The 15,991-nt window shown below is 34.9% G+C and overlaps 1 protein-coding gene across 1 annotated transcript; it reads left to right on the forward strand.

Moving 5' to 3' along the window:
* Positions 1-200: 200 nt before the first annotated feature.
* LOC147386228 (sec-independent protein translocase protein TATC, chloroplastic-like) lies at positions 201-11,046 on the forward strand. The gene is made up of 4 exons (XM_086422929.1): positions 201-522; positions 7,129-7,427; positions 9,399-9,689; positions 10,590-11,046. Exons 1-4 carry the CDS (start codon positions 279-281, stop codon positions 10,797-10,799), a joined length of 1,044 nt encoding a protein of 347 aa, XP_086279055.1. The 5' UTR covers positions 201-278; the 3' UTR covers positions 10,800-11,046.
* Positions 11,047-15,991: the final 4,945 nt, after the last annotated feature.

Here is a 15,991-nt window from a genome sequence, read left to right on the forward strand (position 1 = left end):
ATCTTGCATTTTGCAGAGGGTAAACCTAATATCACCAATTTTATAGGGAGTATTTCTAAAATACCCTTCTAAATACCTTAAAAACCGAATACCCATTGACACCCCTAGGCTGAGACAGGCCACCATCGGCTCTAAATAGAAAAATTATGCACATTTTTACTAAAATGCGCACTAGATTTTTGCCGATAAATATCAAACACCCGCAGTCTTTGCAAACGTACACAATTACCACCAGCGATAATCTTGGCAATTTCAACTGGTCTTAAAACATTTGAGAGATGGGAAGCACTAGTGCTCTGATCTCTCATTTAAATCTCAGCAATTGCTGCTTTGGCCATCTAAATTTGAGCTCAAATCAACGAACATCTCTACAAATCAACAGAAGAAGAGCAGCGCTTCGACTTTCAGATCGACTCAGCCGTAAAAATCGCCACCGAGTCGTTTGCTTTGCTCTCGAAGATGTGACAGAGCAGCAGAAGATACAGTTGGGTGGCGCTGGTTCAGCTCTTGAAGAAAGGCCTAGTAAGATTTCTGCAAAAAAAAAAAAAAAAAAATGATAGAGAGACCCTTGCCAAATTTCAATTCGTTTTGATTTGGATGTTTTTATGGATTTTCTTTTATGGGTTTTTCTTTTTATTGGATTTGTTGAAATGGGTTCTCTTTTATTTTATTTTTTTATTAGTTCTCTGAAAATTCTCATGAGTTTTATTGGATTGTTAGTGCGAAACCCTACTTAACATTTATTAATTTCTTTTTGTTTGATTGAGTTTCGGATAAGTTAATGGATTTCTTGACATGGGTTTTTCTTTTTATTGGATTTATTGAGATGGGTTTTGTTATTCTCTTAGTTCTCTTCAATTATGAGTTCTCCTTATTCTTTGAGACACCTATGAATCACATATTGGTGATGAAGTTCCATCCACACGTAAAATAATGCAATTAAGGGGAGAAAGTGAGAGATAGAGGAGGTTACTGAGACATCTCGTTTCTTACCTATTTTTTTATAAGTAAAAATTTTATGAAAGGAAAGGAGGGAGGTTGAGATGACCAATCCCACAAACAATTCGAAGGGCCACGAAAAAACAAAGTAAAATAGCCACTAGTCCAAGAGGTTCTACAATTTTGATTGCCAAAACTTAGCTTTGGACAAGTGAGCACTCCAAGCTTCTTGGATATATGAGGGATCACACTAGCATAAATTTGTCGACTGGTGATCATCCCATGCTTATTGGATATATTAGGAATCACATTTGCAAAAAAATTTGGGAGCATAATTCTGTACCTAGGGATAGTTGTTTGATCTTCCTAGCAATGTGTGCATCCTCGATATAGAACACAACAAAGAAGATCCCGAGACTCACTCGGGATATTCGTAGGCGAAGTCTCAAAGTAAAGCCATTGGGAGATATCCATAACCATCCTCTGGGCTAGGGGCATGAGCTCCAGACTAGTAGAAGGAAGCGAGGGTAACCCCCATCCTCAGGAGTTCAGTTGTGAACTACGCGTAAAGAACTAAAGATTAGATAAGCCTGAATTTGAAAGATTGAGGAGAAAATCGAGGGATAAGATCATGATCAAGTCTAGAAAGTTAGGAAATCATGTTGATTCCAACCAGAAAAGAGATCATCATCAATTTCTCCTAGAAAAGAAATCAATGAAACGTGAGGAAAGATGCCTAAAAGAAAAAAAAAATTCACAAGTATAAAAGAAGCTTAACTTGTTTATTTGAGGGTAATTCAGTCCATTTCAATTTTAGTTGTGAATCTGACTTTGGCATCGGATTTTTTTTGATAAGTACCACACAGTGCTTAGACAGAGACTCCTTGCAAGCTTGATCTGGTGGCTTTGTGAATCTTGAGGTGGAGATGAGAATTTTTCCACCACAAACTTCACGGTCTGGTGATGATCTCGAGCTTCTTAGATGTATTGAGGATCACATCAACTTAGAACAACTCTTGACTTTAACTTCCCGAATTATTTTGATTGGCTACCATTTTTTGAGTCATACTTTTGTCCGAGGAGTTGGCTGATGTTAGTTATCATCCAAGCCAAAATTTGTGGAGAGATTGGAAGATAATGCTTGACAAGAAGTCTCTTCTTTAATAAAGTTTTGGCAATACCCTAGTAAAGGGGTGTTGTTTGGTTTTTTTAGATTTTGATTCCAAATTCTGATTTTCGCTTGAATTAGAATCTCGTTTAGATGGCCATGTTTTTATAATTGTGATACTAAAATATAATATAAAAAAAAATAAAAATGCAAGAAACTAATTCCAAAAATGTGAGAAATGAGTCATTTTCTAGTTAATTCTAGAATAAAAAATGTTATGTTTGGTTTGTATTACAAAAAAGGTTCTTCCATAATCAAAATCATAAATTAACTAAAACCCAAGACTTCACAAGGAAAATTTAGGGACGATTGAGCAATCACTCGATTCAAACTTCAAGGGGAGCAATGGTGGTTCTTTGGTCATCATTTAACTAGAACCAGATTGGCAAAGTTGGATGATCTTCATAAGGTAGAAAAATTCCATTCTTGGGATAGCCGGGACTGAATTGCATATTTGCATTTAATGGTATGAGTGTTATATTGGCTTAATTGGACACACCAAGTATTGTGCCAATTTTGATGCACCATTATTTTTTTTTTCTTCCCTCATTTGATTCCCCAACAAGCAATGAAGGAATGCAAGCCCCTTCCCCCAAGCATAGAGGCCAAGAATGGTGTTGATCACATGGCGATGGTTAAAAGAATGTTCTCTTTCTTCCTTGGTTTAATGATAGAGATTGATAAGTTTGGGGTCCAACGCAAAACCTAATGGCAATGAGTGGAGAGGCCCATGAGCTTATAAGGAGAGGGAGAGAGAGAATGCAATGAGTGTTTGGTGTGGGTCTAAACTCAACAGAGATGAAATGGGGAGTCCCCATATGTTGAGATTTTTCCTTAGTACTTTGGTAGGTTTGGACTTTGAAGCTTGTTACTTGGTTTGAGCCTTGGGTTATAGCCAAGGTTTTCGTCCATAAACAATTGGGTCTTAAGCTTGGGTTGAGACATCAAATGGTACAATCATGCAGTTGGATTATTTTGGTGGCCAACCTCAATCTTTGTTATGGTCCCTAGATGAACCAAATATGGGCCTTCATCATGGCCTGATGTAATTTGAGGTGGTAGTCCTTGGTCTTAGCCCAAGGTTGGAGCTTGGATGTATCCTTGACCTCGGCTCCTGGATTGGACTTCAAGGCCGCAATCAATCTACTTTGGATTTTTTTCATAAGTATTTACTTTGGATCTCTTATGGGTCCAAAAAGGTCTTGAGTTCGTTAGATGAGGTCTCAACTGCATACCTTGGTTGCTTCAAAGTTCTAGAGCTGACTTGGTACACAATTTGGTTGAGCCTTGAGCTTAGCGCTTGGGATCATGCACTATTATTTTTTTCTTCTTGTTTTAGTATTACCGCACAAGTTAAAACAGAAAAAACCTATAAAAAAATAATATAATAATAATAATAAAGTAAAGAAAGAATTTTTTTTAAGGCTGGTCCCTTGTGGATACTGTGGAAGTGACAGAGGTGCATGGTGCACATCCTTCTTTTAGTATAACTGTACAAGTTAAAACAAAAAATTAAAGAAAGAAAAAAAATTTAAGTTGTGAAAGTTCTATTCCCCCTCAAAACTTCTTCAATAAGAGACTGGTCCATTGTGGATACTGTGGAAGTCACAGAGGTGCATGGTGCACATCCTTGGCATGAAGTTTTCACAACATAGTACTGCAACTTGGAACAATGGAGAAGCTTGCCTACCATATGACACCATGTGGCATTTTGGCACACTGGCCAGTGTTCTTGGCACTACAAGTTTGTGGCTTGGCATAGTAGTTTAATATGGAGATATACATAAGGTAATCTTAAGATAGTGTAGAGATTTGCGTGTGAGATGTAGTTTGGCTCAAGTCTTTTCAAGGAGTAGGTGTTGTTGGATGATGCAATTATTTGCCAGCAACAATGGTGTTTTGCCATGATTTGATGACTATACTGCTGATTTCAGGCCATCGGGCAATAGATTTTTGGATTTTTTGATCATGATGACTTTATATTTGTAATTTTCTAGGACTTCGTGCATTCTTTTTGTCTTTAATCAAGGGACCTCCAATTGTGGAAAATCCAGACATATTCGAGCAAGGCAGAGGTGGGGTGTTGTCATCTACTTTTCCAGTCATGTGGTAAGTTGGATGGGAAGTAAAATAGTTAGGAGTGACATTGCAACTTGAATCTTGAAGTTCATCTCATTGGAAATATCTTTTTGGTCATTCCTTTTGGTTATATTGCATAATGACCTTGAATTGACTGCTTTCTAATCGTCAAGATATGAGATGAAGATATTGTAGGCCTCCTCTGATTTTTCAGCGATGGTGGTGGTTTGGGATTCCTTTAATCAAGCAGTGTAGGAAAGTTCTCTTTTGTGATGTCACCATAGGCTTGGTACTAAATATCAATAATTATTTTAATTCTTATATGTACATGTCATTTTTGCAAGGGTCCAATATGATACATATGGGAGTGGGAGGGGATGGGGGAGAGAATAATAATTCCTTGTACGATAATGTATTGTATTTATCGACAAGCATTGGTTTTTGGGTTCAATGATCACTACAATAACAATATTTAGTCCCTTGGCGAAATAAGAATCAACCTTTCTACTCTGTTAAAAGGTTGATACTTGCACTGTGGCCATGGAAATGCTATGAATAGTGCGTGTTAGTAACAAATATGTGATACTTATTCAACGGCCACTCATTTGCAAGGTTTTCCGTTGAACAAATCTCTATTCATTATCATTTTTGTTATAAAATATTTAAAAAAAAAAAAAAAAATTTGACAATCATTGTTGTGCAATTAATGGGCTGGTCCCCCACTCCATGTTGTTTTCGTTACTTTTCTGTACTTCCAATGTTGGGAATCCCTTCTTCTTAGAGAGAAATGGCTGTCTCTACTCTGATTCCACTAATATACATGATCCCACAGACTTAATTTAAAAAGTATTTATTTAAGGTCTTATTGGTGTTCGTCCTGTTTAAACTGAATTTTCATTCATCTGGATCACGTCTGTAAGGATGGTTGACAATCAAATACATCAATGGCGAAAACACTAATGGCTTTGCTTGGGGATGTACAAATATCTTGCTCAAGCTTAGAGAACCATAGTTTCACAATCCATATGTCCCATATGGAGTTATTCAATTACAGCTACAGATCTTAAATCCTGGCTTCAGGGTTACCAAAATCTTTTAGGTCAGTAAAGAGCCCTATTTGGTTTCATCCATCCCATCACTGGAGGACCTATGAAGAATAACGGAATGAGCACCCTCTCAATGACCTCCCATCTGGCTACAATTTTGTCTCTCGTCCCCACCATCACTAGATATCCATTTAAAGAATGCTGCAATTTTCTCAGAGTAAATGATCTAGATTAGAACTTTGTTTGAGTTCTGGCTGCATTGAGGCTTCTCTTTTAGCAATGCAAAGAGGATTTTGTGGAGCATCACTCCTTGCACTAATTGTTGGGCTATCTGAAGGAACGTAATAGAAGGATCAAAATGGGATCGACTGATGTCATTGGGTACCGTAATCTCAATTTTTGCTCTTTTGTTCTATTGGGGAAATATTTTTAATGTGTTTATAGGGGTGTTCTTGGAGGACTTTCTTGTAAGATGGTATGGTTTGTAATCTGGAGGAGGAGTAACTTCTGTAGGGCTGCTTTTTTCTTTTATCGGGCTGTTTTTATTTTTTTTCTTTCCTTATGTTGTATATCTCGTCCCCCCTTTCTTGTAAATTCTTTCTTCTTCTAATAAACTTTGTTTGTCTATCAAAAAAAGATCAGGACTGTGCAATAGAGTCACTCAAAGTTAAATTAAAACCACCCTCTGCTTTAGCTTCAGACATATTGTAAATTCCCTCCATTTTATCCGAGTGAGCAGGACATGCATATGTATGTCCATGTGCATATGCATGTGTTTGTGTGTGTGGTGAAGATAAAAGGTACTATTATAGGAGAATTGAAAAAACCTACTTTTTTGCTTTTAGAGTTTGGTTTGCCTGATTTAATTCACTGCAATGAACTAATGGACACCACTACTATGAAGTTTGAAATACTCTATCCCAAACAGATGTGATGACACCTCCGGGAAATGTATTTTCAAAGTACTTTAGTAAATTTAAGTACAAAACATCAAAAAAGTATTTAAATAAGTTATTATACAATAAAGATTATATAACCAATTTATTAAAAATAGTTGAAAACAAAACATTTGAATAAATTAAGATTTATTTGAAATTGTTATCGGCATATTTGACGTGGAAAATTCTTAGAAAGTTCAATGCCCTTATTAAACTATGCATATGATTTTGATTGAGCTTCTTGCATGAAAAACAACAAACAACAATAGTATGATTTAGCGGCATGAGATATTGATGCAATTGATCATTTGGCAAATCTTTGGTTTGTGCAATCAAGTTCCATTGAGATAAAAAATAAGGCCTAGTTTTAGATTCATTAACCAAGCAAAAGGAGAACAAGAGGAGGCTGAGGTTACACACCTAGAGACAAAATAAAAGACATACAAATTAAAAAAATAAAAATAAAAAACCGAGAAGAAAAAGGAGAGACAAAACAGGAGGGCTACATGTCGTCCTTATAAAGAGGCCGTTGAAACAGTTTTCACAAGTGAAGATAAACACTAAAATGCTTCTTTTGGGTTGTCCTTCATTTGTGATTTTTGGGGGATTATACCTCGGCATTTTCTCTTAGAAGCCATTCAGATTTTGATAACAGTTCCCTGATGTGGGTTCCATTATATCAAATCAACGTGTTCTAGATACATTGACGGTATGGTTCTCTCATATTTTTATGTGCATTGTTATCACCGCAGTCACTTAGATTCTGCTCACACTACTGGAATGTTGTTACCTATTTTACCTCTGTCCGTCAATGACCTGTTAATAGTTTTCTTCCTTGTAATGGCTCAACTCTCTTCATTAGTGGAGAGCAGTTTTCTTAGATACGTAATATTGAATTTGGTTTTATCCCAACTTCTAAACTATATTTTTCTTAATGACACTTCTCTATATTTGGCAGATAACTCGATTGATGAAACAATAGAAAATGCCAACCAAGATAGTGGAGATGGTTCCCTTTATAATTTTCTCTATCCTAATAAAGAGCTCCTCCCAGATGACAAAGAAATGAGCATATTTGATCATCTAGAAGAGCTACGCCAGAGATTATTTGTCTCAGTTTTGGCAGTCGGAGGTGCTATCTTAGGATGCTTTGCATTTTCTAAAGAATTGATAATGATCCTTGAAGCTCCTGTTAGAACACAGGGAGTTCGCTTTCTGCAACTAGCGCCCGGAGAGTTTTTCTTTACAACTGTGAAGGTAATAGAAAATGCAATTTAATTCTTCGTTGTTTTTTGGTTGCTTTTATTTTTTTTTTTTTTTTCTAATTCATCCTGATTGTTTTAGAGAGCTGCAATTGGCACCCCAACTTTTACTTATTACACCCCAATTAAAAATAAAGAAAATAAGTGAATGGTTGAGAATAAGTGAAAGTTGGGGTGCCAATAGAATCTCTCATTTTCTTGCTAGATTTAAGATTTTACATGAGCCAAATCATAACTGTAAACAACTACTAAAATTGTTTGAATGAGTGTTATAATGTTTAGATTATACTTTGTAATGTTTGAAGAGTGTGTTTTAATCTTTAATTGGAGTGATAACTAATTTAAGAAATTGGGGTGTAATAAGTAAAAGTTGGGGTGCCAATAGCAGCTCTCTTTTTTATTTATATATATTGCTATCATAACATCTATTTCTACTCATTCCCAGTGCTATGGTAATTAATCTGGCTTGAACAATTCTATTTGGTTAGAAAAAACACTTTCTGAAATCTTACTAAGGGTCGTTGAGCTCAAATGGATTACCAAATTGGCAATTAACACCACATCACACTAGATTTTATTGAAAAACATAGATCCAAAAAATAATATTTTTTGGGCTTGTTCCAAGGTTGGGCTTAAAATGGCACAGATTTGATTCGAAATCCGAGTGCTCCGAATCCGAATTTAGTGGATTTGGTTTCATCAAGTATATCCGAATTAAAATATGGTTTGGATACGAGTTGATGTCCCTTGACCCGAGTCGGATATGGTTCCATCCTTATATCCACCAAGATCCGAATGATATATTACTTTGCAAGTTATATTGTTATATTTTTAAGTCATCTTCCATCAACCAACAATGATTGGGTGTAGTGGTCAAGGCCTCTCTTCAAAATGCAGAGGTTTTGAGTCTTAGTCACCATTTAGTCACATATTAGCAAATTTCATTTGAAATAATCTTAAACGGTTTGACATTATCCGACCCGACCAACCCGAATCAATATCCGTATATGGTTTTAATGAAAGTAAATTGTTTAGGATATGGTCTTAGCTTAGTATGATCCGAGTCGGATTCGGATCTAGATAAAAAATTCGGATATTAATATGGACACACTCGTATCCGGCCTGAACCCAACCTATTTTAAGCCCTAATCCAAGGTTTTGAAAATGGACGGTTATTGAATTCCCACCGAACTCCCAAATTTAAAATTAAAATTTAATGGTGAAGTAACCTTTCTTAAATTTTTTTTCAAGTTCATAGAATTTTGTTCTCTATATCCCTATGGCATCGGATCATGTTTTTAGGTGCCACAAGTCGAGCTCAATGACCCTTAAGATTTCAAATCTTACTAAGTTTGTAAGGCTACAATTGACTGATCTTGTCTACTTTCTCCTGAAAAACTTTGTTATTGATTTTGGGTGCAAAACTGGTTGACCAGCCAGTTTTCAATAGAATCAGCCAATACATGGTTGTCCCCCGATCCTGACCCTATTCATTTTTCTTCTCTTGCAGGGACCACCTAACTTGGTTGTAGGTGGTATATTTCATTTCTTTTACCCAAATATTTAAAAGTGAAAAGAGAGACAAGAGAACATAGACATATATTTTAAAAATGAGAAACCCATTCTTGTTGACAAGATCGATCAGTTCTATACCATTCAATGTTTAGACACTTTACACATGGAACTACTTGCACCAACTGGTAAAGAATTTCACAACTTGACAAAATTTCCATCTTAAATTCCATTAGTTATAAAATATTCAGGTTTGTAAAACTTTTCAGTTCTTTCCATTTCAGATCAAATTCCTGTTAATGTCAAATTTGGAAAATTGGAGGTTGTGCCTCCCTTCGATTGTGTTTGAATATAGATTGAAGAATACCACTATATGATAATCACAATTGAAAATTCTAGTTCTCACATAAAATGAAAATAAAAAATTAATACTTAATTTAATGGTTTGGTGCAGGTATCGGGATACTGTGGGCTTCTCCTTGGGAGCCCGGTGATTCTCTATGAGATCATAGCCTTTGTTCTCCCTGGTCTTACAAAGGAAGAGAGAAGATTCCTTGGGCCTATTGTTTTAGGCTCCTCGGTGCTTTTCTATGCTGGTATTGCCTTCTCTTACTCAGTTCTCACTCCGGCAGCCTTGAATTTCTTTGTGAGCTACGCAGAAGGCGTGGTGGAGTCTTTGTGGTCCATCGATCAGTACTTCGAGTTTGTACTTGTGCTGATGTTCAGCACAGGTTTGTCTTTCCAGGTAAGGATAGCACAGAAAAGACGGTTCTTTCAGTTCTTCATGTGCATATCTTTTACTAACCAAGTAGAGATTTTGAATAATTTACTTAAATTTGTATTTTAACTAATTTCGTGATGAATCATGTTTATCTTAAATGTTTATTTTGTGTTAGATCTCAGTTGATGTTTGGTTACTGATTGCACAAGATGAATTTTGCCTCTCATGTCATATTTTCAGCCTAAGATTTCTTGTTTAAAAATGAAAACTTGTTATTGACTCTGTTATTCCAAATATTGAGGTTGGAGACATGGATTTTGCATGTGACTTCAAATCTGTTTGTTACCCTCATGTTTGGCTTTCTTGCCTTTTTAGTGCTCAGGCCTTGAACTTGCACATTGTGCCTCATTGGTCTTTGTTGTATGTCCAAGCCTCTAAATCGATACTATTCATTGATTTCCTCAAATGTACTCATTTATATTTCTGTCTTTCCTAGTCTTGCCCAAACCATCTCAGTTTACATCCATTCATTTTATCGTCTATCTGGGCTTATTCCTAGATTTCTGCAAATGTACTAATTTCTGCTTTCGTCTTTTCTATATTCCTAGTCTTAACCACTGATTCATCTCAACATCGTCACCTTTATTATGTTCATTTTATGACACATAGTTTCCGAACATTCTACTTCATAAAGCATAGGTATGAATTATATAATATGGTAGAAGAGCTGGCCTTCACTATTTCTATAAATCATATTCTGTCCACTCTCACCATCTTTGCATAGTCGAACCTATGAAAGCAATCACTATGAAGTATTCACGCTTGTACTCATCAGTTGTAACTAGCATCTCAACCCTATGACTCAAGAACTCCCATAATTTGAAAGAAACATCATTAATTGGATGAATGATTTTCCTTCTACAGGTTCCAGTTATACAGCTTCTATTGGGACAAGTTGGTTTAGTCTCAGGAGACCAAATGCTGTCGATTTGGAGATACGTTGTGGTTGGTGCAGTTGTGGCAGCTGCTGTGCTCACGCCATCAACCGATCCTCTCACTCAGATGTTGTTGGCAGGACCTCTCTTGGGTCTGTACTTGGGTGGTGCATGGGCGGTAAAGTTGATTGGGCGTTAATTGGGTATCACATCAAGCATAGATTTTTCTTGTCATTGACCACTACTCGAAAACACTAAACATTCCATTCCACGAGTGTGCATCATAGAAAACATAAATAGATTAAATTTCTCTCTCCATATAATGTTAGATCTTCTTTATCCAAATGAGATTCAAATTGTAGTCATCAGTTGTAATAATCATTTTTTTCCATTTGTAATTGAAATCCTTATATTTATGGTGTTGTGATGCACATAAAGATTACTAATGTTTTGTACCACTAACATGAGGTTTTGGGTTTGGATCCAAAACGAAAATTGATTCAATACCTAAGGTTGATAATTTAAGTTAATAATATTTACGAAAGAAATTGCAAATGACTGAAAGCAAATTTACAGCATTAGGTTTTTCTTCAGTTTGGAAAATTTAGGGGTAAATAAAAATGGGAAAATTACTTAAAGGACCCTGAAGGAGGGATTTTATTTTTTCTAAATAGTTCTCAAGTTTTGCTTGATAGCTTGATAGGACATTTAGTAAAAAAAAATTTCCTTAATGGTTCCTCATTATTGGCGAACTCACTGCTTTTTTATTTATTGTCGAATTCACCACTTTTTAATTTATTGTCGAACTCGACACCTTTTTATTTAGGGTTGAGTTCACGATTTTTACTGTTGAACGCACCATTGTTTACTGTTGAGTTCACCACTTTATTTATTATTGAACTCAACACTAGTGAGACCTACCCATTTTCAATTTTCAAGTTTTTTCAACTAAAATACATGGAAAGATCAACGAAAAATTTGAGAAAACGATTTGCTTAGATGATTTCAACTAAAAGAATCATTCTTGATCAATTTTCTATTAGGAACCTAGTTCCTAATGTGCCCACTCAAATGAGAGAAGGGGTGATATTGAGTACTTAACACATCAAGAAGTGTGTAAAAATACGATTAAAACAATATTCTCTATTAATTAATAAGAGGATTACATCTTTTTATAAATAAAGAGCCCTAGTTCTAATAATTTCCTAATTCTACTTTTACTAAAAAACATATTCAAATCAAATACCTACTAAATCAATAATTAATCTTATTGATAGAATCCTAATAGAATTATAAACTAAACTTAACGAAAATAGAATCGTAACAATGCTCCCTCTAAAAATCGACCATGTCCTCATAGAGGTAAAGTAACTCCAATTGAAATATTTTCATCATCCATTTCATCTTGTCCTTCTAGTAAATATATTTGCATCTTCTTAGAGTGATGGCCAGGAGTGTAACATTCATCGTAATTATAGCGCAATCCTTTGACCTGTTGAACTTTCATCTCATCACTTTGAAATTTGTCATGCGGTTAACGTGATTATCTCATTTAGCTTTTCGGTGTGTGTTTGACCATTAGTAACCAATCCAGACACTAATCGATTTGCATGTCGAAATTGGAACATTTTATCTTTTTGTTGTCGAGCCAACATTATTGCCTTTTGTAATGTTGAAGGTTGAAATTCTTCTTAGTAATTTGGTATAGATTCGGAACCTTGTTGTAGCTATACCAACATTCCATCAAGATTCTCGTAATCAATTGATCCAAATCAAATCAATATGGCTTTTGCCATTCTTTCCCACTTCATATCTGAATTTTTTTAACTATACCATTGAAATCATTTTGACACAACTCCCTCCACATGGAACGAGGAAAGGAAAATCTTTTCGTTTTTAGCAAATTGATGGTAATTGAAAATTTGCTCTGCTTAATATATAAACTAATTCCAATGGTTTATTCCCATCAAAACGAGAAAATTTGATCTGAGCAAACCGTGACAACAATCTTCCTTCAATCCAATCTTCATGAGGTCTTGGAATCGTTCGATTATCATGCTCACTAACCTGATCTCTTACCTTTGAGTTTCCACCAACGACCTCAGTGGCTTGTACTTGAGGATTCGGTAAGGGGGGTGGTTGTTGATTTGCCAATTTCTCTATAGCCTGCTGGATTGATACCAAGGTAACTTGCATAGTGGTGGTTACTTCTTCTAAATGATCAATGCATTCCTCCATAAAACTCATCTTTGTTGGCATGGCCAAAACAATGCTCTGATACCAATTGCTAAGAACATAATTCCTAACGTGCCCATTCAAACGAGAGAAATGACAATCTCGAGTGCTCAACACATTGAGGGGTTGGCTCAATGGCAATTTTGGATCGATAAGCAAGTAATTCTCGTAGGTAGGGTGGGCAATGATTTGAAATATATCTGATGTCTGAATTGATTTAATCTGAAAAAACATGAAAAATTGGATTTGGATTAGAATCCTAAATTCGAAATAATTTCAAATTAGATTCGGATCTACCTCAATCTACTCCAAAAAAATCTGATATGAACATATTTTCATAAATTTTTTTTTTTAATTCTTGATTTCATATAAATTCATTTAGATAAAACGTTTTAGTCTTTTTCCCCCCTCTATATTTGATGTTGGAAAATAGATTTTTAAATTTTTTGAAAATTGACCATTTGAAAATAAGGCATGCGTTCGGATCGGACTTGATCGATTTCAGAATAAGAATGACATTAATGGATCGGATTCGGTTCACATATACTTTAATCCGTTCAGATCGGATTGGGTACATCTTCATAAATTTTATTGGAGCGGTACTGATCCAGTGCCGAACCAATCTGTTGCCAGTCCTACCCGTAAGTTGTGAGTTCGATACCCAATATGTGCATTAAAACCTTAGGCCCCCCCGCAAGAGTGCACCCTCACTTACATAGTGCGTGTGATGTGTGGGTGTTACACGTGCCCTAAGACTAGTTACACGTGCCCAGAGACTAGTTCTTGGACATGATCATGGTCTATGGACTGGGCAAAGCCCAGATATGGGTCTGGTTTGTTGTCTACAGGGATATCTAATTATCAAAAATAAAAAAATAAAACACGATTAAAATAATATTCTCTATTAATTGACAAGGGAATTACATCCTTTTGTAAATAAAGATTCTTAATCCTAATAATTTATCAATTCCACTCTTACTAAAATACCTACTAAATGAATAATTAATCCTATCGATAAAATTCTAAAAACAATAGAAACTAAACCTGATCTCCTACCTTTGAGTTTCCACCAACGACCTCATTGGCTTGTACTTGAGGATTCGGTAAGTGGGGTGGTTGTTGATTTGCCAATTTCTCTATAGCTTGCTGGATTGATACCAAGGTAACTTGCATAGTGGTGATTGCTTCTTCTAAACGATCAACACATTCCTCCATAAAACTCATCTTTGTTGGAATGCACAAAACAATGCTCTGATACCAATTGCTAAGAACATAATTCCTAACGTGCCCACTCAAACGAGAGCAATGGCAATCTCGAGTGCTCAATACACTAAGGATTGTGTATCTCGAGTGCTCATCACACTGAGGGGTTGGCTCGATGGCAATTTTGGATCAATACACAAGTAATTCCCGTAGGTAGGGCTGGCAATGATTTGAAATATATCTGATGTCCTAATTAATTTAATCCGAAAAAACATGAAAAATTGGATTTTTGGATCAGATTTGAATTAGAATCTTAGATCCGAAATAATTTCAAATTAGATTTGGATCTACCCCAATCTGCTCTAAAAAAAAATCTGATTTGAAGATATTTTCATAATTTTTTTTTAATTATTAATTTCATATAAATTCATATAGATAAAATGTTTTAGTCTTTTTTTCCCCTCTATATTTGATGTCGGAATATAGATTTTTAAATTTTTTGAAAATTGACCATTTGTAAATAAGGCATGCGTTCGAATCGGATTAGATCGTTTTTAGAATAAGAATGAAATTCATGGATCAGATTCGGTTCACATATTCTTTAATCTGTTCGGATTAAATTGGGTACATCTTTATAAATTTTCAGATCAATATTGGAGTGGTATTGATCCAGTACTGTATGGATTTGTTGCCAGTTCTACCTGTAAGTTGTGAGTTCGATACCCAATATGAGCATTAAATCCTTAGGGCCCCCTTGCGAGAGTGCACCTCACTTATATGGTGTGTGTGATGTGTGGGCATTGCATGTGCCCTGAGACTAGTTCTTGGACAAGACCATGGTCTATGGATTGGGCAAAGCCCAGATATGGGCCTGGTCTACTGTCTACAGGGATATCTAATTATCAAAAATAAAAAAATAAAATACGATTAAAATAATATTCTCTATCAATTGATAAGGGGATTACATCATTTTGTAAATAAAGATTCTTAATCCTAATAATTTATCAATTCCACTCTTATTAAAATACCTACTAAATCAATAATTAATCCTATCGATAAAATTCTAATCGCAATAGAAACTATACTTAACAAAAATAGAGTTATAATATTTTCTTTCAAAAATTAAGAAAAAAGTTGAAAAAAATCCAAGTTCTTTACATATATCTTCCAAATGTTTGAAAAAACATTTGAAAATGACTCCTTTTCCCTTCTTAAATCATTTTCGACATAAAGAAGTCCCTGAAACTTGATTGAGATATTAAAAATTAATTAATTTTTTATTTATAAAAATAATTAGTTTAAATGATTAGGGCATTTGATCATATTATTAAAAAAAAGAAAAATTTACTAAATGGACTGCCAAAAATTTAAGGACTATTTAGAAACAAATCTCTCCACCCAGGGTCCTTTAAGTAATTTTCCCAATAAAAATTCACCTACACGTTGCTTGGGTGTTACTCTCAAATACAAAGAATACGAAAAAAATACGAAGACGTTTAGTGCGTCAGAAGCCTTTCTTTAAGGTCTCCTTTATTGTGGTCCTAAACGCCAAATATTTATTAAATATTAAAATGAAAAACATTTTACTTACTAAATTAGGAAATTTCCTTAATCCTTTGTTTCTTACCGTGTCTCAATGTGGCATAAAAAAAAAAAAAGTAAAGTGACGAACTGACTTTAAAGCTGTGTTGATGTGGCAGTGTGCAAAGAACCGTTGTTTTTTTGTAAGCTTCCTTCACAAAATTATAGATCCTTTATTTCAAGATATACAAGGATAAATCTGTACAGTTTTGTATAATTCTATGAAGAAAGTATACAAAGAGTATATAAAAAAAGAGAGTCAAAATATCAAGACTAATTAAAATAAATAAAATTTACCTGTGAATTCTAAATGATCGAAAGCGAATTTTGCCATAAAACCATAGATCTTTTTCTTCAGGAAACACGAGAAAA

The sequence above is a fragment of the Akebia trifoliata genome, chromosome 14 (assembly GCF_017979445.1).
Source record: "Akebia trifoliata isolate Shusen 1 chromosome 14, ASM1797944v1, whole genome shotgun sequence".
Lineage (NCBI taxonomy): Eukaryota > Viridiplantae > Streptophyta > Magnoliopsida > Ranunculales > Lardizabalaceae > Akebia > Akebia trifoliata.